This window comes from Electrona antarctica (genome assembly GCF_951216825.1).
Source record: "Electrona antarctica genome assembly, chromosome: 3".
Lineage (NCBI taxonomy): Eukaryota > Metazoa > Chordata > Actinopteri > Myctophiformes > Myctophidae > Electrona > Electrona antarctica.
Window position 1 is genome coordinate 14,874,202 of NC_136808.1, and position 24,724 is coordinate 14,898,925.

General features: G+C 42.1%; 1 protein-coding gene across 2 annotated transcripts in view; it reads right to left on the reverse strand.

Moving 5' to 3' along the window:
• Positions 1–24,724, reverse strand: part of LOC306920764 (semaphorin-4B-like) — an 86,420-nt gene that overhangs the window by 55,428 nt on the left and 6,268 nt on the right. For both annotated transcript variants that reach the window (XM_079497630.1, XM_079497631.1), the window contains exon 2: positions 102–471. In XM_079497630.1, the coding sequence (XP_079353756.1) occupies positions 102–225 (124 nt within the window). In that variant the 5' untranslated portion in view covers positions 226–471. The remainder of the gene's footprint in view (positions 1–101; positions 472–24,724) is intronic.

Below are 24,724 nucleotides of genomic sequence, written 5' to 3' on the forward strand. Positions count from 1 at the left end.
ATCCATCCTTCCTCAATGTCTCTCTTGACTGATACCTGTCCATTCAAACTCTAGACCTGCCCCAACACGACACCACATCGACACCACATCGTCTGACTTACTGTAAGGGAAGCTGATACGAGGCGTGACATCATCCTCACTGGCCGTCAGTGATTGGAGGAGGCAGCTGGCCAATAGCAGCACAGCGCCCAGAGAGCAACGGACAGCTGTAGCAGACGTCCACATGGCGGTGGGAAGCCGTCACACGGACATACACGAACACGCACACACTGTTCCGCTCAGGACTCCGTGGAATTCATGAAGCTCTTTTTCAATACACACGTGTTTATCTTCTGGCTCCTGTCCTCCTGTGGGGAAGGGGGGTGTTCTCCCCCTACAGTCCTTACAGGCTGTTACAGTGCTTTTAAGACGAGGGCAGGGTGATCTTCCACCAATGGACCGTCACTGAACCCCGGCCATCATTGGAGACACCTGTGCAGAGGAGAAAAGAATGATTAGCCAGGGTTTGATCCAAGAATAATGTTTGAAAGACACATCGATGCCAAAGTTCTTTGCTGTAGTGTTTCTCAAATAGGGGTATGTTGAGGTACTACACATGGTATAAATGAAATAGATTTTATTATTGTTAAAACATGCAAAATGTAAATGCTATGTAAAATATGACATAGAAGCACCCCCCCACCCATCGGGAACGTCGTTCAAAAGAGCCAGTCTTTTGAACGACTCTTTGAAAGGAACGGATCCCAGAGATCCAGCTCCCTTCAAAGAGCCATAAATCCCATCTCTAATTGCGATTTGATTCTTCAAAAGGTGGGTTATCATTCATTCAAGGCATCATAATGATAACCTTGGTTTTCTCTTCTAGATTCTAAGTAAAATGTAATTAAGTAGACCAGTTGACTAATCATAACAGGAGGCCCGCCGTTATGAACTTGTGGCTAAAGTTTATATTTATGATGTGAAAACCATGCTCCTGTTAAACAATCTACACTGTTTGGAAGTGTGTTGAACTTGTTGGACCTCCGCAGAATTAGGCGAGTGGTGTTAATTATCTCATGCTGGCTAAAGTAGCGCGGTGGTGAAGAGAGACGTCCCCACACAGCTGGAGCTCTGATAAAAAGTTGACTGTGCAATTATCAGGAAAATCTCTGCCTTTTCTCATCATTAATTATTTTGTCTAGAGACTACTGGATCTGCAACAAAGCAGATTGTTGTCAATTAAAATAAGCAGTCTGCCGTCATGTAGTAAACGAATGAATTGCTTTTAGATGTTAAAATTATTATTCATGTGGTTCTGTTGCACTTCACTATTTAATGTGTTCTAAATCAGCACTGAAAGTTTCTGAAACACTTGCAATCGTAGCCTCCAATAAGGTCACAAAGACCTATTTTCTGTTTAGAAACAAATTGTTGATGAGTCGTAAGTAACCCATCTACTGCCACCTGGTGGACGCAGAGCCAAACGCAGACTGCCGAGCCGTTTGTAGTGTGACACACACTGGATTCACATCCTGTTTGGGCGGCGATCTTAGATGCTAAATAAATAGCGTCAATGCTAGCGAGCTAAAATGAAGCCATCCTTGCTCTAGAAAGCACCAATGTTCCCGTCACCAGATAATCAGCAAAGACCTCCAAAAATCGCGCGTTTTATCCAAACCATGGAGAGCTCCGTAGATTTCGAGTTTCAGCTCTTTTAGTCAGCCTGTATAAAGGGATGTGAACGGCAGCGCGGTTGCGCAATCCAGTCTAGGATCACTAAAGGAGGAAAGGCCAAGCAAAAAAAAAAGAAATCAGCGATCTGGTTCAATAGTAAAGCTTATCAGATGGAACGTTACGCCAGAAGCAGTTGCCGGTTGGATTCCAACTGGCGGAACCGTCCGTCAGGAGCAGTTAATTTGTTGAACTCCTGACTCCGATTTGACTCCTGAGTCGGGAACAGCTCTAGAAATGTGGGTTTGCCACTGCTAATGTACCTATACGGGCTCACCTGCCAGTGAGGAGCTCCCACTGGGAGGACGTAGTGCCTCCATCCTACTACTACTTCAACATTCCCGGCTAACAGGCTCCGTCCCAGCCCGTAGGAGTATGTGCAGTGACACATATCACTGCTTCCCTCCCCCAAGCAAAGCAAATTGGATTTGTATAGATGATCTGCCAAACCAGATTCACCACGGTGGATTCGAACCCCTGCCTAGACTATGCGGTGGTGTGGGGTGCCTTGACATTTTCACTTGCCCAGTGCCTTAGCCTCAAAATGTTTGAAATGCACTGGCATAGACATCAAACCTATACTATCTGATGAAACAACATAGTACTTATCTAAAGAACATAGATCAATCCAACATCAGACATCTCTTAAGCTTCTTACTGCCAAAATACTGGTCCAAATGCCAAACATTACAAAAACAATATTGATGTTCACCCTGTCACCACTCTGCCATGGAAACAAACAACAAATATGACCAGTGACCACTCAGACCATCAACGAGCAGACTCAACGAACTCACACATCATACGGTATCATAGGGTAAAACCACGCAGGGTTATGGCCGGAGAACACATCTAATTTGCTCTCTGCGAGATAAAAGCCATTTTCATGTTGTACTCCTGCATTTAATTAAGCTGTCATCAGCGTACAGAGAGAGATAGAGAGAGAGGGGGGGAGAGAGAGATATGACATGGGAGTTTGGATTCCATTTTGCGGCGACGTGGGGAAGCAAAATGAAAGAGAGGCTGACTCAAAGACGACTCTGTAATTTATCTGAGGACGCACAGCGAACGCAGCTGCTGCCTTGATTTTATTGGCTTTAATGCGAGTCTGCAGCGAAGGTGCCATCAATATCGTTGCTGTTGTGCAAAAACCTTGTATCTCCATACTTCAACTTTTCATGTTTTCTCTTCATAAATTAAGCAGTGAAAATAGCCGAACTGCAAGCTCACAATGTGATGTGATGTATAAATGATATGCTGACCTGAGTTCAGAGATGTTATTTTTTATATTTAAATGCTTCAAGTTCTTAGTGAAAAAAGAGAGAGAGAGAATATAGCTAAGGAGCACCTGTTCTGACTGTGTGCGCCAGACATTTTCTCTATAGGTCTTCCAACTATCATAAACGTCTCAACGTAGTCTAAAGCAGGATCATCTGCGTACAGCAGCTCTGGAACACATCAGAGAACAGGTACACCACTTCAAACACACCGTGGTGCACAGTAATGAGGTACATCATTTACTTCAGGTGGCTCCTTACTGTACACCACTGCAAAGAAGTAAAGGCATGCACAGTTATTGGCGAGGCCTGACCTACTTGAGTGGATGGGTAATGTAAAAACCTTGCTTGATTATCCTGTTGTCATCTTCTCTAAAGAACAGGATTTGAGCGCTGCGCTAAAGCGCGCGCGCGCACACACACGCGTGCGTGCGTGCGTGCGTGCGTGTGTGTGTGTGTGTGTGAGAGAGACAGTTTCAAAATGGACATAGAATGCTAGCCAACTAAGTATGAATGTATGGCTATGTCCACACCTACACACACATTGTTGGTTTAATCACATCCCGTCTGCAAGTCTGAGTGAATAGCAGTGTGGCTCTAGATGGTATTCATATTGAATGTCTTGCTAACTGGGCAGCATGGTTGGACTATGTGGGTGGCAGGATGGCAGTCGTCTGGGTAGCTTGCAGACAGTGTGACAGACTGATAGACGGGTATGCACGCGCGCACGCACGCACGCACGCACGCACGCACACACACAACTAGCGTGGAGGCTGGATGCTTGTCCCCAGTGGTGGAAAGTATAACAAAGTAGCTTTACTTCTACTCCACTATATCTACAAGGCACGCATATATTGTATGTTTTACTTGTTTGAAAACATTAGTTATCCGTTTCTTTACACAGATTTAATTCTTATTATAAAAACGTACAAAACACATTAAGACGTTGGTCACTCACGTTTTTATTCAAGCTTGCATGCAATCTGCAATTTTTGAAAAATATGCCACATTTTGAAGAAGATATTCTGCTTAGTGTTGATGTTAATACTTTTCTGAATACAGAACTTTTACTTAAAAAAGAGAGTACTTCCACAACTGCTTGTCCCTGCATGTATCTATTCTAGACAGATAGACAGTCAGACAGACAGAGGGGCAGACAGTCAGACAGATAGACAGACAGAGGGGCAGACAGTCAGACAGATAGACTCTGGTGCAATGAGTACGGACTCCCTACTAGGGAGGGTCATCTGGCCTCCCTGGCTGTCCTCAGTGTCCTGTCACACTGTCATTCAGCTTGGTCTCCATGGTAACGGCGACATCAGCACTCTCATTTACAGTCTCTGTCTTCTCCTCTACGGATCAGCGGGTCACACTAACCTCTCATCATCAGGCTTTTCCACACCACAGAAAGCCTTGTTTTTATTAGGAACCAGTGGGAGCCGGCATAAGACAGTGGTTCTCAAACCTATTTTATTTCAAGGACCCCAAGTTTGATATGCATTCGGCCACATTCGATACAATTGCCTAAATATGGGACCCCAATTCTCTGTATGATTGTCAACTCCATTAACCACAAGCGTTATTTTATACTACTAGATTTTCAGTCCGCCAAAGGACCGTCAAACCTAGTCCTATCATGTTGAGCTGATAAGAGTATAGTGGTCACTGAAGTATGGACATTTGAAGTGTTAAACACTGCTGCTGAGCAGCGATGCACCAGCAGCACCCATTCCACTAGCAATGGTGCGCATGTGGTCCCTGGTATGGCGCCGCGTGCCCTGGTCGCAGCCATAACTGGAGGTGTACCATTAAGCGCACGCAGCTTTACAGCTCTGCCTTCATTAGCTACACCTGGCCTACAGGGCACTGCTCCATGGATTTGTCTATTCTGATGGCAGACCCCTGACCAGTGATCCGAGCAACGGTGCGCCTCGCAGCGCCTGCATGTTAAGTTTGTGGCGCAACATCTGCCCGTCGTCGTCGAAAATCTACCAGCTCACAACGCACCGCATCGCTAGTTTCACTATTTTGGATCATTTTTTGTGTATGTTTTGAAACTATATGATTAACTCGATTGGATGGATTAACTGTTGCACCCCGAAACAGAGACACATATGGACTCTCTCCATGATGCAGTAACTGTGCTTCTTCCTCTGCCTACGCAGACTGGAACTTTCAGCATGACAACACTGTGTGTGCGTGCGCACGTGTGCGTGTGCGTGTGTGTGTGCTTGTGCACGTGTGTCACGCCACCACCGTCTGCATCTCCTTCCCAGGGTAGATGCTTATATAACTGCATAGTTATTCTTTTAACATTTAACGAGCTACAGAACGTCTCTGGGGGGCTGTAGTGCACTAGACATCTATTTTTTTTTGGGGGGGGGGGGGGGGGGGGTAGTGTTGTAAATTGGCATTATAACCACTTAAACCCTATAGTCCTGACGTGAGTTGCAATTGTTTTGGACTGCTTTTTTTCCCTTGCACACCAAAGCTATTTGCCGAAAATAGCAGATCTACAAGTTCACAACTCGTCGCAAGATCTACTATCTTTTTCCTAATGTCTCCCCCCGGGAATAGGCATCCTATTCTAAACAAAGCTGGGGTTCAAGTACCAATTAGATGTCTCATGATTCACACTGTCAAAATGTAATCATATATTCTGCGGCTGCCTGCTCTATAGCTCCTATCAGTAAATACACTATTCAATCAAATCATACAGAGAGCTGTCTGCCGTGTATGGCTAGGTATTATATTATAATAATATAATCTGTGTTGTGCCATGAGACTAGATATACATATTGTATGGGGCTTTGGGTAACAAATTACCATGATGATATTGGCACAATGGCACTTAAGACAAATTTTAAAACTGTAAAACAAATTAATGAATAATAGCGGAAAATGGAAATAGCCAATCTATAAGCTCACATTGCATCTCGTTAGATATGTTCACTATTCTTTGATTATATATCTTTTTTTAAAGATAATAATCGAGGTATTTGGTTAAAAATGTTATGTTCACATTGCCCAGCCCTACAGCCTACAGATCTAAATCCATTTACCACTTCCATACTCTTGTCAAAGACACCGGCTCAGTGGCCTTGTGGTTAGAGTGTCTACCCTGAGACTGGGAGGTCAGAGTTCAATACACAGCTGAGTCATACCAAAGACTATAATGGTACCCAACGCCTTCCTGCTTGGCACTCAGCATTGAGGGTTAGATTGGGGGCAAGTCCCTGTGACATACTGTACTCAGCATTGAGGGTTAGATTGGGGGCAAGTCCCTGTGACATACTGTACTGTACTAGACTACTAGTGTTGTGTCCAGGGGGTGTACTTGTACATCATGGCCGGGGCATGTACTTTCACATCCAGCTGCCTCACGCTACAGAAACAGGAGATAGCCTCCAGACCTATGGGCCACCACAGCTACTTACTCTGCCAAAGACAATAACGCCGATTCGGTTTGTCTCTAATATGCTGTCCAGGGGCTATTATCTTCATAAGAATGAATGGGTCAAAACAGAAAACCTGGCTTCAATGCCAGAATGCTCAAGTGTTTCAAAATATCGGTTTTAAGCAATTCATACATAAGTTACACGTGTGTTTAACAAAGGCATATTCCCACGTCTCGCATCTTTGAAAAAGGTCTTTGTGTTGCCAAGCCAGAGGAAGTTGGGTGGAACACTCGGTAATGAAAATGTGTGCAAATGTGGAGAGAATAAAAAAACTGCAACAGGTTGGGAAACACCCAGCAGGTATCTGGGGAATCCAGACCACAGAATGACGGGTTACTGTGAATGTTTATTGTCTTTACACGGAATCAGACTGAGTTCTGTTTAATGTGAGAAAGGAGCACGGAGGAGGGCAAGTCAGTTACAATCACTACAGCTCAGTGGTTTTCAAAAGTTTTAATTTACAGGACCCCATAACTCTGAGTGTGTACAAATAAATGGTAAATGGTGCATTTATATAGCGCCTTTATCCAAGGCGCTTTACATAGATTGTGCATTACATTTACATTCACCCATTCACACACACATTCATACACCGATTGCAGCGGAAGCCATGCAAGGTACAAACCAGCACATCGGGAGCAATTTGGTGTTCAGTGTCTTGCCCAAGGACACTTCGACATGTAGACAGGAGGAGCCGGGATTCGAACCGCCGACCCATGGATCATTGGACGACCTGCTCTACCTCCTGAGCCACAGTCACCGAACGGACCCATAAGGGTCCAGTCGGTTCAATTTGCACAGATCTGTAAGGGTCAATTAGGAACCCTCTCAATGAACCCCGTTTGTCCCTGAACCCGACTTAGAGAACTAGTGCTAGAACTCATAATTCCATTGCTTTATAAGTTTCTTATTGTTTTTCTGGTAGGTTCTTTCCCCGGGTCAAACAGGGGTGAGTGACTCACAGTGAGTGACCAAAAGTCCAAAGACAAAAACCCTAACATCTCCAAGGGAGATTCCTCTTTAGGCTAGCGCGGGAGACCCAGGTTCGAATCCCGGGTGTTAACACGATCATAACATCCCAGACAGTGGACCGGAGTGTTACTGTACAGATGGCCCTCCACGCGTGCCCGCTATCCCAGAACCCATCTGCTCATCTCACACAGGGTCTGCAGCTCCTTGTATGGATGGAAGGTCACTCTGGTGCCATATTGCTGCAGGACAGTGAGGACACAGCTTCATTAGTCTCTTAACCTCCCCTTTTCTATTTATATGTTGACCCACGTTGACGAGGGAGGGGCGTGACCACACTTGAGATTGGGTCACAGCAAGTTCAGCGGCGAGGGTCCTGGCCAGAATGCTGACCAGCTGGCTAACTCAGTGGACTTCCAAACATTTTAGAAATGTGTCTCCCAGGGACACAAAGTATCAAATATGGCGGCTGTGGCTCAGGAGGTAGAGCAGGTCGTCCAATGATCCATGGGTCAGCGGTTCGAATCCCGGCTCCTCCTGTCTACATGTCGAAGTGTCCTTGGGCAAGACACTGAACCCCAAATTGCTCCCGATGTGCTGGTTGGTACCTTGCATGGCTTCCTTGCATCGGTGTATGAATGGGTGAATGTAATAATGCACATCTATGTAAAGCGCCTTGGATAAAGGCGCTATATAAATGCACCATTTACCATTTAAATGGTTAATCAGACTAATACATAAGTCAATTATAAAAACATCTATTAGAATATGTTTTGTGACGAAATTAAAAAATAGCTACGAAAATAATCTAGTTTTTCAGTTGCAGCCGCCCTACTCCATATATTGTAGATACAGTACATTGGCTTTGTGTTTGTATATTGGCTGGCTGGCTGGTATATCATCTTATAAAATGACTCATCTGTTGTTTAGTCTTTGGCTTGGACTGAGGCACTTCAAGAGATAATGGGCCACTGGGCCAGGCCTGCTGAGAGGAGTTATGTCACTAGAGGTGGACATGAGGGCGGTCATCCAATCCTTTGCTTCATGATGAGCCAATCAAAGCACAGGAGAACTAAGCTATTATGTTTAATTGAGACTGCAATCAAAATGGACATACATTATGCAATATCGAACACAAACTTTACAAAACAAAAAAAGAAATTGGTAGCTGTTTGGCATTTGATATTTCCCCCCCAAGAAAATAGAAATAGTTGATGATGCAGAGCAGCTGCTCCCAACAATAAACAAAGGTTTAAACAGAAAGGTATATTTGTTTAACATGGTGACAAATAACTGTCCTCGTCTAGCAGCATAGCTGTGACTGACATGTCAGTATTTGTGTCTGTGTAAAAAAGACAAGTGCATTTAGTATGCTGTGTGCGACAGTGTATGTGTGCTATTTAGTATGTGTGTGACAGTGTAAATACAGTGCATTTAGTATGTGTGTGACAGTGTAAATACAGTGTATTTAGTATGTGTGTGACAGTGTAAATACAGTGTATTTAGTATGTGTGTGACAGTGTATATACAGTGTATTTAGTATGTGTGTGACAGTGTATGTGTGCTATTTAGTATGTGTGTGAAAGTGTAAATACAGTGTATTTAGTATGTGTGTGACAGTGTATGTGTGCTATTTAGTATGTGTGTGAAAGTGTAAATACAGTGTATTTAGTATGTGTGTGACAGTGTATGTGTGCTATTTAGTATGTGTGTAACAGTGTGAAGACAGTATGTGTGTGACAGTGTAATACAGTGTATTTCAGTGATGTAAATAGGTTTTCAATGTACTTTAGTATGTGTGTGACAGTGTAAATACAGTGTATTTAGTATGTGTGTGACAGTATAAAGACAGTGTATTTAGTATGTGTGTGACAGTATAAAGACAGTGTATTTAGTATGTGTGTGACAGTATAAAGACAGTGTATTTAGTATGTGTGTGACAGTATAAAGACAGTGTATTTAGTATGTGTGTGACAGTATAAAGACAGTGTATTTAGTATGTGTGTGACAGTATAAAGACAGTGTATTTAGTATGTGTGTGACAGTATAAAGACAGTGTATTTAGTATGTGTGTGACAGTATAAAGACAGTGTATTTAGTATGTGTGTGACAGTATAAAGACAGTGTATTTAGTATGTGTGTGACAGTATAAAGACAGTGTATTTAGTATGTGTGTGACAGTATAAAGACAGTGTATTTAGTATGTGTGTGACAGTATAAAGACAGTGTATTTAGTATGTGTGTGACAGTATAAAGACAGTGTATTTAGTATGCGTGTGACAGTGTAAATACAGTGTATTTAGTATGTGTGTGACAGCGTAAATACAGTGTATTTAGTATGTGTGTCACAGCGTAAATACAGTGTATTTAGTATGTGTGTGACAGCGTAAATACAGTGTATTTAGTATGTGTGTGACAGTATAAAGACAGTGTATTTAGTATGTGTGTGACAGTGTAAATACAGTGTATTTAGTATGTGTGTGACAGCGTAAATACAGTGTATTTAGTATGTGTGTGACAGTATAAAGAGAGTGTATTTAGTATGTGTGTGACAGTGTAAATACAGTGTATTTAGTATGTGTGTGACAGTGTAAATACAGTGTATTTAGTATGTGTGTGACAGTGTAAATACAGTGTATTTAGTATGTGTGTGACAGTGTAAAGACAGTATGTGTGTGACAGTGTAAAGACAGTATGTGTGTGACAGTGTAAAGACAGTATGTGTGTGACAGTGTAAAGACAGTATGTGTGTTACAGTGTAAAGACAGTATGTGTGTGACAGTGTAAAGACAGTATGTGTGTTACAGTGTAAAGACAGTATGTGTGTGACAGTGTAAATACAGTATGTGTGTGACAGTGTGAGGACAGTATGTGTGTGACAGTGTAAATACAGTATGTGTGTGACAGTGTAAAGACAGTATGTGTGTTACAGTGTAAAGACAGTATGTGTGTTACAGTGTAAAGACAGTATGTGTGTGACAGTGTAAAGACAGTATGTGTGTGACAGTGTAAAGACAGTATGTGTGTTACAGTGTAAAGACAGTATGTGTGTTACAGTGTAAAGACAGTATGTGTGTGACAGTGTAAAGACAGTATGTGTGTTACAGTGTAAAGACAGTATGTGTGTGACAGTGTAAATACAGTATGTGTGTGACAGTGTGAGGACAGTATGTGTGTGACAGTGTAAATACAGTATGTGTGTGACAGTGTAAATACAGTATGTGTGTGACAGTGTAAATACAGTATGTGTGTGACAGTGTAAATACAGTATGTGTGTGACAGTGTAAATACAGTATGTGTGTGACAGTGTAAAGACAGTATGTGTGTGACAGTGTAAAGACAGTATGTGTGTGACAGTGTAAATACAGTATGTGTGTGACAGTGTAAATACAGTATGTGTGTGACAGTGTAAATACAGTATGTGTGTGACAGTGTAAATACAGTATGTGTGTGACAGTGTAAAGACAGTATGTGTGTGACAGTGTAAAGACAGTATGTGTGTGACAGTGTAAAGACAGTATGTGTGTGACAGTGTAAAGACAGTATGTGTGTTACAGTGTAAAGACAGTATGTGTGTTACAGTGTGAAGACAGTATGTGTGTGACAGTGTAAAGACAGTATGTGTGTTACAGTGTAAAGACAGTATGTGTGTTACAGTGTGAAGACAGTATGTGTGTGACAGTGTAAAGACATGTGTGTGTGTGACAGTGTAAAGACAGTATGTGTGTGACAGTGTGAAGACAGTATGTGTGTGACAGTGTAAAGACATGTGTGTGTGTGACAGTGTAAAGACAGTATGTGTGTGACAGTGTAAAGACAGTATGTGTGTGACAGTGTGAAGACAGTATGTGTGTGACAGTGTGAAGACAGTATGTGTGTGACAGTGTAAAGACAGTATGTGTGTGACAGTGTGAAGACAGTATGTGTGTGACAGTGTGAAGACAGTGGGCTCCATTTTCGTCACCGCTAAACCCCTTATCCCTAAACTTCTTTGCCTTGTTTTACTATTTTGCAAAACATTTTTGAATAGTTAAAATGGCCAGTCTACAAGCTCACAACATGTCAATGTAGATTGGCTAGTTGAACTATTCAAAAATGTTTTTCAAAATAGTAAAGAAAAGGCAAAGAAGTTTAGGGATAAGGGGTTTAGCGGTGACGAAAATGGAGCCCAGTATGTGTGTGACAGTGTAAATACAGTGTATTTAGTATGTGTGTGACGTGTAAAGACACTACAGCTGGGTGCCGATGGGGGTCGGCACCTTTCTCCAGAACAATGCATGGAGCTGTTGTGTTGTTGCCAACCGTATGTGAGTGACATGACAGAAACTACCCACTGAGGACACCGTTCGCAGGCTGAAAAACACAGGCTGTGCGCTCTGCCTTTTTTTTCTGGAACCCAGTATGTGTGTGACAGTGTAAATACAGTGTATTTAGTATGTGTGTGACGTGTAAAGACACTACAGCTGGGTGCCGATGGGGGTCGGCACCTTTCTCCAGAACAATGCATGGAGCTGTTGTGTTGTTGCCAACCGTATGTGAGTGACATGACAGAAACTACCCACTGAGGACACCGTTCGCAGGCTGAAAAACGCAGGCTGTGCGCTCTGCCTTTTTTTTCTGGAACTGCCATTCTCCAATTTCTCTTCAGTGTGCAACTGTCTGCAAATCATCACACAGACAGCCTGTCTGTCAATCCTGCCCGATCACACAGGAGTTGTCCGTCTCTAGAATCTAGAGACAGACAACTCAAGGAGATTGATCTGGGGTAGAGTCTCATAGATCAATCTCCTTGTTTGCCTTTCAATTCATAATTCATCTGATTGGACAGTGGGGCCCGGGGAATAAGCAACAGTGATCTGGAGCATGAAACTTTTTTTTTTTTAAAGCAAGGTAACGTACACACTACACATGCAACACCAAGGCAGCAAACTAAACCCTTCGTTCACACTGATATCAATTACAAACGCCCACAGAGACTGAAGCAGTGTGATGTGATCAGCCTCTGAGTGTGTAATATGATCTGCCTCAGAGTGTAATATGATCTGAATAATACCAACGGCCAGTGTGTTGGTTCAATTGAACCATGATAAATGGTTGAACGTATATAGAAAGGATTTTTCAGTCAAGTATTGCTGTAAACAGAAATACTGCACCACAGAACTATATGCCAACCAGTTGCCATTCACGTCTGCGTCTGTCCATGCTCATATAGTAGTACATGTAGTGAATTGAAACTTTGAAGGAATTCATGTGAGGTCACAGTGACCTTGACCTTTGGCCACCAACTTCTAATCAGTACAACTGAGTCCAAGTTTTTTGCCAAATGTCAAGAAATTCCGTCATGGCTTTCCCGCCCAAAAAACATGCCAAAAAAGAAATCTCCTCTGGGAAACCAGAGCAGGAAGGGGTTAAATGTGAGTCAGCTTCCAGTCTTCCTTACAAGCTAGGGACAGGTCACAGTACATGATTTCAACATATTGGATTCCCCATAAAATGTACAAAAAGGGGAGGCATTCATTCAGTGTCTTACAGTACATATATGCAGTCCTGTCTCCTATGTCACCTGGGAATGTGGTCTCTCCAGAAAGACTGTTGACTCACACATTTTTCAAAAAAGCGGAAGCGCTGAAAATGCAAAGACACTACAGCAGATGTCCCACCTCCCCCCTAGCAATTTGTCTTTACAGTCCTTGTACAACTCTAGCACAGCAGAAATGGAAATTCAAAAATATGTTTTAAATTTTGTTTATGTACTTCCATCCATTCAGGGCGCCAAGTTACAGACTCTATGTAGCTTGTAGAATAGTTGGCTTGAGAGACTACTACGCAGGGAAGGGGACACACAGACCAGGCCGGTTTCAACATCCCAGCAGGCTGCTCTGGGCACCAGGAGAGCAGAGTGATTCAGGGTTGTTGTGTTAAAAATAAAGTGTGAAGCTTCTGGCTGCAGCAGTGGTGACAGCAGCATCATGTGACAGCACCATGTGTTGCTCGTAGTAAATTCCTTCTCAGTGTGAAATCAGTGACATCACTAAGCCATCACCAGACACCAAGGCCAAGCCATGAGTCAGCAGCACAAGTGAAAGTGTGTCTTGACTAGCATGCAGTAAAGAATAGCAAACCTACAAGCTCACAACATGTATAGCAGATCTGCAAGCTCACAAAGCATCACAATACAGGCTCACGTACAGGCAATACAGGGCACAAGTATTTTGCCGTGTTGACTACGCATGGTTGATTTGTAGCTTTTGTTGCTGCTCGCATGAACGCAGCATTAGTTTTGTGTTGGCAGTTTTGTAGATTCTGTGACAAGCTCATGTGTTGTGCTTTTTTTATTTTTTATATATATTATTTATTTATTTATTTTTTAATTTATTTTGTTATTCATGTCCTCACTGTATTGCATTACTGCTCTTGTTTTTTAATGTTTATGCCTTGCTTTTCTTTTTTTCTCTCTTCATTGCTCTGTAAAGCATTTCATGTCATGAAAGGTGCTATACAAATAAAGTTATTGTCTCCACCAGGCCGAAGGCATGGGGAGAGAGTATGTTTTGCACTCCGTCCGTGTGTGTGTCCGTCCGTCCGTGTGTCCGTCCTTCCTTCCGTCCGTCTGTGTACAGCTAATCTCCGGCACCGTTAACCCGGTCGATGCCAAACTTTGCACACACACTCCCTGGATGCCAACGATGAACCTCTGCCCCGCATTTTCCAGAACGGCCTGTTATAGCGCCACCATGAGGCAGCTTTTCACATGTTTTACCTAAAACTGCACCGATCTGCGTGAAACGTTGCATGCACACTCCCTACAGGCCAAGGACAAACCTTTGACCTGCATTTTCCGCATCTGCCTTTTATAGCGCCACCAGGAGGCCGACTTTTGTAAAACACATTTTTTGATATTACTCCTCCAGATTCTGTCCAAAAATCTCACAAATCGTTACACAGTATCTCTATGGTCATGTGCTCAAGTCGGATCTGTCCGATATTTCATATTCCATCATAATTGGCTATAATTGGCTTTCACAGTTTGCAAGATTGCCCCGTTTTGAACAAAAGCCTCAAATCATGAACGCAGCATGCAATTTACGTGAAATCTTTCACACATTTTCTTACTGGGCTGAGGAATATATCCCACCCTTTTCACATTGGCCTGTTATAGCGCCACCAACAGGTTGATTTTTGCTAAACACATTTTTGGAACAAAATGCCTCAAATCATCCAATTGCCATCAAAGGCAAACATGTTTATATTACTCCTAAACATCTCACACAGTCCTATCCTCCTGGTGGAGACCTGTGCCCAGAAGGGCACTTTTTCTAGTTATTATTATTATTGTGTTGTGATGCATTTTTATCCTACATTTTATCAGTCGGTAATTGGGTTTGATCGGTTTTGATATCTCTTCAGTAAATTACCCAGCCATACTGTGAGTGTGAACACAGCAATAGCAGGCATATATGCACATGCATAAAGTGAGTGGCAAATCAAGTGGCAACGTGAGTTTAACATTGTTTAATGCAATCAGATAGGACTTGTTCTGTTTGGATGAATGGGCTATCGAGACCAGAAACTGAGAAAGTAGTTTCTTGACACTCAGTAGGTGTTCCCGTATAACATGTCACGCGCATACCCTCTATAGCATGGGTGGGCAACTGGCGGCCCGGGGGCCACATGCGGCCCCCACCTTCACTTAATGTGGCCCTCAGGTTAATGTCAGAATACTGATATAATATTGGTTTCAGCTGTTACAATCCAACATGCAAACATGACCCGCTTTAATTACTTCAGTCTAAATTAGTAGCTCAATGTTCAACACACATATAATTAAAGGTATTTGAAATTCAGGATTCAGGATTCCAATTCAAAAATAGAAAAAAATAATTCAAGATTTCAATTCGAATATAGCAAAAATAGCCGATCTACAAGCTCAAAACGCGTCGCAGCGCGACGCGTTTTGAGCTTGTAGATCGGCTATTTTTGCTACGACAGTAATATCTGGCCCTAGGGATTGTGTGGAAATATAGTGGCCCTCTCCATCGTCAAAGTTGCCCACCCCTGCTCTATAGTTTCAAGTTGTGAAACTTTCCATGGAAGCTTGCAGCGGGCACAGGCAAGAAGTTAACGAGTCACCAGCACTTTAGTGCAGGAAGTGAAAAGCCATTAAGATATGGCAGACCTGATTATTCCTACAGGCAAGTAGGTAAATGGGTCAATGTTTTCTTATGAACTGACTTACGTTACGTTTGGCAATAATAACACCATCAGAATACAATCAGCAGGATATCCTCTGCTAGACACTTACACTTTCTATAGTGTACACCACATCATAACTCAACAAGCTGCCCTGTCCTTCCATCAATAAAGCACGTTTAGCAGACGTGACGCCATTGTATTTTCTAAAGGAAATTCCATTTGAAAGTGGGACTGAAATGTTGATTAATGAAGAGCGAATTAAAACAACAAAATAATCAGAACAATTAACCGCTTAAGCCCTAGTTTATACTTCTATTTGGAAAGGTATACGGAGAAGCAGTTTACCAACTCGCCACGATTTAGTGCATTTTAGTTTTACTTCACCTTCATTTAAATTGCATTGAATTGAGAGAGAGAGAGGATAGTTGTTTAGAGTTAACACTAGAGAAAGTAGGAATGCTAAAAGTTTAAACACCAAAGTACCGAAACAATGTAATTAATTAGTAAACAATATCCTGAAATGGTAGGCCTACTTATCATTGGTATTCACATACTCAACTTTTTATAATCATCTAGCTGACCATTTAATTGCACAAAATAATTTGATCACTTTAGAAATACACTGATGAAGACAGCATGTTAGCATAACGATGAAGACATTGATGAAGAATTTTCGCCGCGGCGACTTGGTAAACTGGCGAGTTCTCCGCTATCCTTTGGAAATAGTCGATCTACAGGCTCACAACATAACCTATTGAAACGCGTTGTAAGCTTGTACACCCTTTATTTTCAACTACTTACTACTAATAAAAAGCATTTTTTTAACAATCATTTGATTTTTATCTTCACATTTCAAGATGGGATCTATCCATGTCAGGCTTAGGGCCGTACTCCTATTTTAGAGCCAAATAAAAGTCGGTTCGGCTCTGTAGATTCATTTGTAGATTAATTTGAGGTTCGGGGGGACGGGTACCGTCCTAAAGTCGGCTCTTCGGTGCTACTGAAAATCTCTGACGAGCCGAAATCATTTCGGCACTACAGCGCCGAAACAGCGGTAAAATAGGAGTATGAATCGGCCCTTAATGTGGTTAACAAAACTTGAGTAGAAGCCAGCACAAAAACAAAAATATCTTGCTTTTTCTTTCCAAGTTACTGAGATATGAAAGAAAAACACACTCAAAACCACAGAAAAAAAAAAATCATATTCCTCTGCTCCAATATCATTTTGTACCCTGCAGGGTCCACTGCTCTGTCCACAAGTGAACCGTCTGGATGTCTGGACACGACACAAGCAGCTTCTGGTCTCTAACACACAACATATGGTACTCTCTATGCCTGGAGGCCAGTGTTGGAAAACAACTCAATACATTTACTCAAGCACTGTACTTGAGTATGACCATTTTTCTATACTTAATACTTCTACTCCACTACATCTCAGAGACAAGTATTGTACGTTTTACTCCACTAGAATTAGCTGAAAGCTTAATTAGTTAATTTACATATTTAGATTAATATTACAAATAATAATAACACTAAGATCGGGAAAGCATCTTTGTCTTATCTTTTCTTTTTTTGCATTGGCTATTCAAAAATAGCAGATATACAAGCTCATTGATTGCCATTTCTTTTTTTTGTACATTTTTGAGTGGTGCAAACCACTCCAACAACCAGCTTTGTCTGTACCCGTGTACCTGTACGTGTACCTGTACGTGTACCCGTGTACCTGTACGTGGGGCCCAAAGAAATGAGCATGGTTACTATGGTCACTGACATTACGTCAGACCACAGCTGATCAGGCTATATAAGACCTTGCACCACTCAGTTCACACGGGTGTGATTCTTTTTTAAACTTGTGAAAAAAAAGTGTGAGAACTATAGCCTGGAAACCAGACGACAGGGAAAACAAATTCCCTGGGCAGATTGGTCTGGCACTCCTCAGTTTGAATTACATTTCGCTCACCCCAGAGTTGTGGGTGAATTTCAAAGTGAGACTTCTTTGCTGTGACGTTAATCTGTTTGTAACCGCTCTTTAAAAATACATCTTCCACGCGGAAGTTCCAGACTAATATCTACGCAGTGATATTAGTCAGGCCATGTCAGGATATGAGAACAACTGTTTTAGACGGAATGTGAAGAATCAGCCTCAGGTCTTAACCCATTCAGGCCTGACGTCGAAATTTAAAAAAAATGTTTTCTAAATCATGACAATTTTCGGAAAGATTTGAGGCACATTTTAACGATTTTTCAAAAATAGCAGACCTACAAGCTCATAGCGCGGCACTCGGTGCCGCGCTATGAGCTTGTAGATCTGCTATTTTTCAATAGCTAAATTATAACATAATGTATGTAACCACCAAAAGGGGTTCCCGCTCAAAATGGGTTTAACGAGTAAACGTTGGCTATTTGAGCTTCAAGTAGAAAATCTGACTTGCGGAATAATGTGTTTTGGAAAGGTTTTGAATACAGGACTTTTATTGTAACAGTGTATATGTCTACATTGTGTTATTGCTACTTTTAGTTAAGTACATGTGAGCACTTCTTCTACCACTGCCTCCCTGGAGGGAAATGGTGAGTTTGAAAACATGCGTCGTTAACAATGAATGCCACAGACGAAAAACAGTCTAAGTCCACACTATTTATCCATAATGTATAAATGATAGATAAGGGGTCAGGACAACGAGGCCTTTTCGTGGAGGGGTCAGAATGAAATGTGGACTTAAGACTGTTTTTCGTCTGTGGTACTCTAGGGCCCAGTCATTGAACATACTCCACTTCCAGGTTAACAAAACGTTAGCTTTGATGATGCTAAGTGGCTGACACACAATCACCATTATGACTTGGACGAGAGTAACTGCATTCTACATCAATTAATCATTGAGACTATGAGCAACACAAAACTGATGGGAAGAAGAGACAGAAAACACCAAAGTCCTGATCCTAATCGTTAGGATGAGTAAATGCATTGGACAACTTTGTGTACAGTGTGGTAGAGCCAGACCAATATATCGTTTTGATCAATATGTCTGTCTGTCACAACGAGTCGTGTTGCGAGCTTGTAGATTGGCTATCATGTTTTAACCCATTTAGGCCTGAGGCCGATTCTAAAAACACCTCTAAATCCTGACCTAAGGTTTCTGAAAAACTTCAAATATTTATATAGCAGCATCAAAGATTTTACATTTTTGAAATACTGTACTGTACAGAACCCAAAAGGGGTTCCCGCCCAGAATGGGTTAAATCAAATCAACGTGTATCAAATCGCCATTTTCACCATTTTTAAAAGTTTGTGGGAAAATTGTTTAACTATTTTAGGGAGGTTATACGGGATATGTACTCGCGATCTATAAAACACCCTATGTTTGGGAAACATTGTAGCCCAGCCTCTAGGAGTCACATCACGCCACACTAAAACAGCAACAAGAAGGAAAAAAAGAAAAAAAAATTGCTTGGGGAAATCATCAAAAGACAGTTCCCAGAGACATCACCACAAGTGACGTGTTATTCCTCAACTCTTTGGATGATAGTTGGCTCCCAGGGGACCCGTCATGAGTGCATTATTGATGTGCAGGTGTGTGATATACCACAGAGATGATATGAAGCTAGTGAGCTCTTATTCATTATTCATAGCATCCTGTAAGCATTGATCAGCAGTGGCTGGAATGGATCCTGCCGTGTTGTGTCCCTCGCTTCTGCACTCAAATGAATACTGTATATCAGCATCTTTGAATCATTTGAATTGCTTTAACCTATTTTGGGCGGGAACACCTTTTGGTGTTAGGATTATGTTATGCTTTAGCTATTGAAAAATAGCAGATCTACAAGCTCATAGCGCGCCACCGAGTGGCGCGCTACGAGCTTGTAGGTCTGCTATTTTTGAAAAATCGAAGAACGACTGACATAGAAACATAGCTTTTTCAGAAAACTGTCAGGATGTAGAAGACATTATAGAATCTGATCTCAGGTCAAAATGGGTTAAACACTTTCAACCTGGCCTCCCTACGTTGGGCGTCATGTCTTTATATAGGTGAAAAATGTCAAATATATCACATCTACAACCCCACAAACGCGTGATACGCGTGCACACACAGTGGCGTGCAGACATTTAGAGGGGCAGGTGCTCAAGTGAAAAAAGGGCACTTTGTGCACACACACACACACACACACACACACACACACACACACACACACACACACACACACACACACACACACACACACACACACACACACACACACACACACACACACACACACACACACACACACACACACACACACACACACACACACACACACACACACACACACACACACACACACACACACACACACACACACACACACACACACACACACTTTTAAAGTGAAGATTTTTAACTCATCCCTAGAACAAAATATTTTGAGATGGGGGCCAAATACATTTTAACCAAATACATTTTGGGGTTTCTAGAAATGAAAAGGTTTGAGCACCACTGATATAACAACATAAGCTTTCAGAAAACTGTTAGGATTTAGAAGACATTTTGTGGAATCAGCCTCTTAATGGGTTCATTCAGTTCGTCAATCTGTTCAGTCACTACACAGAGATCCACATTGGAAAACATAACGTCACTATCTCAGGATTCAATCATCCATTTGTCAACGTTTCTTTATATATGCAAATATGAAGGGTAAACCATGTGCTCCAATTGGGTTGCATTATCATATTGTCGCTGTCGGGTGAAAACCTTGTATGTCCAAAACTGTTCCTTTCTTTTTTTTAAAGGAGAAAAAAAGCCTGTCCCAATGGATCCAAATGTATGTATATTAATTGTCATTTAATCTTAAGATCTTGTTAATACTTTCCATTTGTTCAATATTTATAAAACAGCAAACTTTCAACCTGGTGTTCCTATTTTAGAGATGTCATTATAAGCGAAATGTTACAAAAGGTATATACGTCTAAATCATACATGGGCAACTGGTGGCCTGGGGGGCGTGCGGCCCCCACCTTCACTTAAAGTGGCCCACAGGTTAATAAAGGGTTAGTTCGGATTTTTGGACATAAAGCTATATGAAATACTTACAAATATACCATTAATATAGTGGTTGGAAGGTATTAATTGATTGCCTTTTGAGTCCCGTGGTGGGAGTTCTGGTCTGGTTTTGGGGAATATCAAGTAGTTCCGAGGGGCACTGGGGGCCACGCATTAAAAATAAATCAATCTACAAAACTATAGCACCATTTGTATTGTTGACCTATTTGTACTATATAGTGCAATTTTCGTTCAAATTTGACCTCTCTGTCACATGGAACAATTTTTGTGTGTGTTCAGTATCACTGCGCCCCATAGAGCAACATAGAGTGTGTTCAGCATCGCTGCTTCTTCGCCTGGAAAGGAGCCAGCTTAGGTGGTTCGGGCTTCTGGTTAGGATGCCTCTCGGGCATCTCCCTAGGGAGGTCCTCGAGGCACGTCCCACTGGGAGGAGACCCCGGGGCAGACCAAGGCACAGTTGTAGACACATCGACTCACTGGCCTTGGAACGTCTCGGGATCCCCCAGGAGGAAGTCACTAATGTTGCTCTGGAGAGGGAAGTCTGGAGCACTCTGGTGGAGCCGTTGCCCCCGTGACCAGACTACGGATAAGCGGTTGAAGATTCATGGGTGGATGCTTTTTCCTGTGGTGTACGTACTAATGCAGTCAGGATCAAAATGTCATTTCAAACAGATAAGAGTGAGTGAAGCTCAACTACTAGGAGAGGAGATGAGTGCTTATAAAGAGAGACGGGGTCGCCGCCTTTGCCTCGAATTATTCAAGGCTGGTGACGAACAGTGGGGAATCGTTTCTTGGAAAGCTCACAGAGCGTCAATAATGAGTACTAAGTTGTCCACCATCGTGGAGTCTAGGGGCACTCATAACGGCTTGGCCGATAGTCTTTATCTAGAGAGATTACAGTAAGCAAGGTAATTTGGTAAACACATAAATCAAATGCAGAGGCAGAGACAGCTAGTGCCTCAGCATCAGTCTAAATAATATAATATCAAAAACATTATATTCTGCACATTGAAACTATTGGATGACAGGTAAACAGATCTAGAACGTATAGCATCTATCTAAATAACATGCTATCTAAATGACATTTTAACCTTTGCATGAGACTGCATGTTCGTGAAGGTCAAGTGCGACAGGCTAAGGAGTCTGAAGATGAAGTGACTGGAGTCGGACATGGTGAGTCTACAGATTACGGCAGAAAATTGGGAGTGAATCTGCAGTTCTGACTGCATTTGGGGAGGGAGAAGAGTCTGGGACGTGTGGAGTGTTGTCTCGGATGTTTTAGGGAAGGTTCCGACATATGAACACTGAACAGTGTTCAGGGGAGGGAGATTTGTCACTACACTTACTCCTACAGGCTGAGGCATATCCTGTTACCGTGAGTGTGTAGGATGGAATTGCTGTGTCCTCCCGGTGGGGGCTCCTCACTGACAGATGAGCCAGTAGGCTACAACAGCGGTGCCAAGCAACTGAGAAGAATGAATTGGCATGACAACTAAATTGGGAGAAAATGGAGTAAAATTATGTTAAGCCTAAATAATAATGACAATGGATCCATAGGTTATTTTTTCCATTTTCTGAAAAGCTTAATTTTTGGACATACAGGGTTTCCACCCGACAGCGACAAATTGAAAAAGACGGAACAAACCTCAGTGGACAAAAAGATGGCACTAATCCGGTATTGTTTTTCACGGGTCAGGGAGCAGCACACAGGGCTATTAACCCAATGGCTCATTTTGGAATAAAGATGTGCATTTATCAACTGGAAAATCCTCATGATTAGAGCCAAACATTGTTTCAAATCGTCGCCATCGGGAGGAACCCTCATATGCCCCAAACTGTTACTTTTCAGGAAATGGAAAAAAGAACCTCCTACGTTCCAATGGATCCAATGTAGCTATTATATATAGTTGCAAGCTCTTACTTTTCATTGGTTCGATATTTATAAAACCCAGACACATTTAACCACTTTCACTTCAACAACATTGCAAACATTTCAGATCTACAAGCTCACAACACATTGCATTGCAAGGCGTTGTGAGCTTGTAGATCGGCTATTTTTGCGACCTATATGCGGCACTGTAGTATCACGAAGTATGGCATTCATTTACAAAAGAATATGAAAAGTTTAAATATGGAGGTCCGAGGTACAAGGATTCTGCCCGACAGTTTTTTTTTTTATAGAGTTATGTACGTCTGGGTCCCAGCCTCCCAGGGGACTCCCTTCCTAGAACTATAGTGGAGTCGAAAGTACAATATTTGTCTTTGCAATGAACTGGAGTTAAATTCATAAAACAAAAATAAATAATATAATAAAAAATAAATAAAACAGTCTCAAGTAAAGACTCAAAACAATTGTAATATATGGTTACCGTCATGACTTTCTAATTCCTAGAAATAGTCAACGGTCGTGATGTGTGCCAACATCCCACTCATCTCCAGTCTACTCTGTGCAGTAAACAACGCGACATCTGAGAACCGACACGTAATCGCAACAATGGTGGCCTTCATGAGGTGGGAATCACTGCACGCCAGCATCACCGTTAGTCTAATTACGCCGTTGAAACCCCAAGTCTTGGCCCGCCACAAGTGGGCTAAATTCTTCTCATGAATTATACATGGGCGTTGTGGCAGCACAATTAATCCCTACAAGCTTAACGCGTTTTGAGGACTCATTTCTTTACGCGACAAGACAAGCAGGGCGAGAGGGATTAAGAGGTGGGGGTCGTATCAGATGACTGTGTTCGGGTTACTGTGGCCCTCGCTTCACCTCCAACACAACTGTTCACTGCAAGTTCATCAACGTGTTCAGATACAATGTGACGTCGTTACTATAGGGTTGGGATCTTCTAGGATTTTAACGATTCCGGTTCCTTAACGATTCCCTTTTAAACGGTCCAATCCCTTAATGGACCCATTTAACGATTCCTAGGTGGTTCCAAATGGACCAGTAGAAGTCTGTAACCCTGAGAGTGTACAAATGAAACCAAATCCATCTGTTCCATTTGTACCCTCTCAAAAGTTATGGTGGTCCTTGAAATTAAAGTTTGAGAACCACTAGTATTGTAATGGAAGTCCACATACCAGCTCTTGGCAGTGTGACAAAACTGGTTCCGGAAACAGTTCCAAATGTTATTCTGCTTCCTCAATGTTGGATCCAGTTCAGGATCACAACCCTAGTTGTTACCAGTGGTAGAAAAGAAATCACACCCGTGTGAACTGAGTGGTGCAAATCCCCCAGGCAACAGTGCAGCACTATCTCTCTCTCTGTTTCTGGCACAACAGCGCCACTTTTGGTACTAATTGGTACTCATAGTCACACACAAACATGAACACGGACAGTCACATTGCTGTTCCTTGGAGTGGTTGCACGGGCACCACTCAAAAATGTTGTACTGTATGTAAGCAATGTCATGCAAGTACAAATACTGCGATGTGTTGTGAGCTTGTATCTGCCATTTCTGAAAAGGTTTTGGCATTTTGAATTTGACCTTGAGTATTTCTACATTGTGGCATTGCTTACTCACTAAAATACCTGAGCACTCCACCAATATTAGGTACAATGTGATGAAGTTACCAAATTAATTTCAATGAACCCAGCTATAAATAAAAACAGCAACCACAGAACTCTTCACATTACCTATTATATTATCCCGAGGGGAAACGTGACACTGTGTTGGAGCTGTGTGGGGTTGTGTGTGTGGAGGGGTGTTTGTTTGCACTCAAACTGGTGTCTACTTCAAAAGGAACAAAGTGCAGGGCCTCCAGTGTTTTTGTACAGATGGGAGACTCAGGCTGTGTCTTTGTTAGAGACAATAAGACATGTAATAAATATGTAATAAACATGTCAACAGTCGCCTCCTTCTGGACATGCTGCTGGGGGCTTAATGGAAATGACAGACAGCTTAGCATGCAAGGGTGCAAACTAGACCACTTTTTAGCTAAAGAAGACCCAAAAGAGAAAGTTTGCCCAGGACCCTAACCAGTGAAAATAGTTTTTTTTTGTTCACTAATACTTCACTAATGTTCCAATGGATCCAGGTAATATTTAGTCACAAGATCTTGTTCATACTTTCCATTGGTT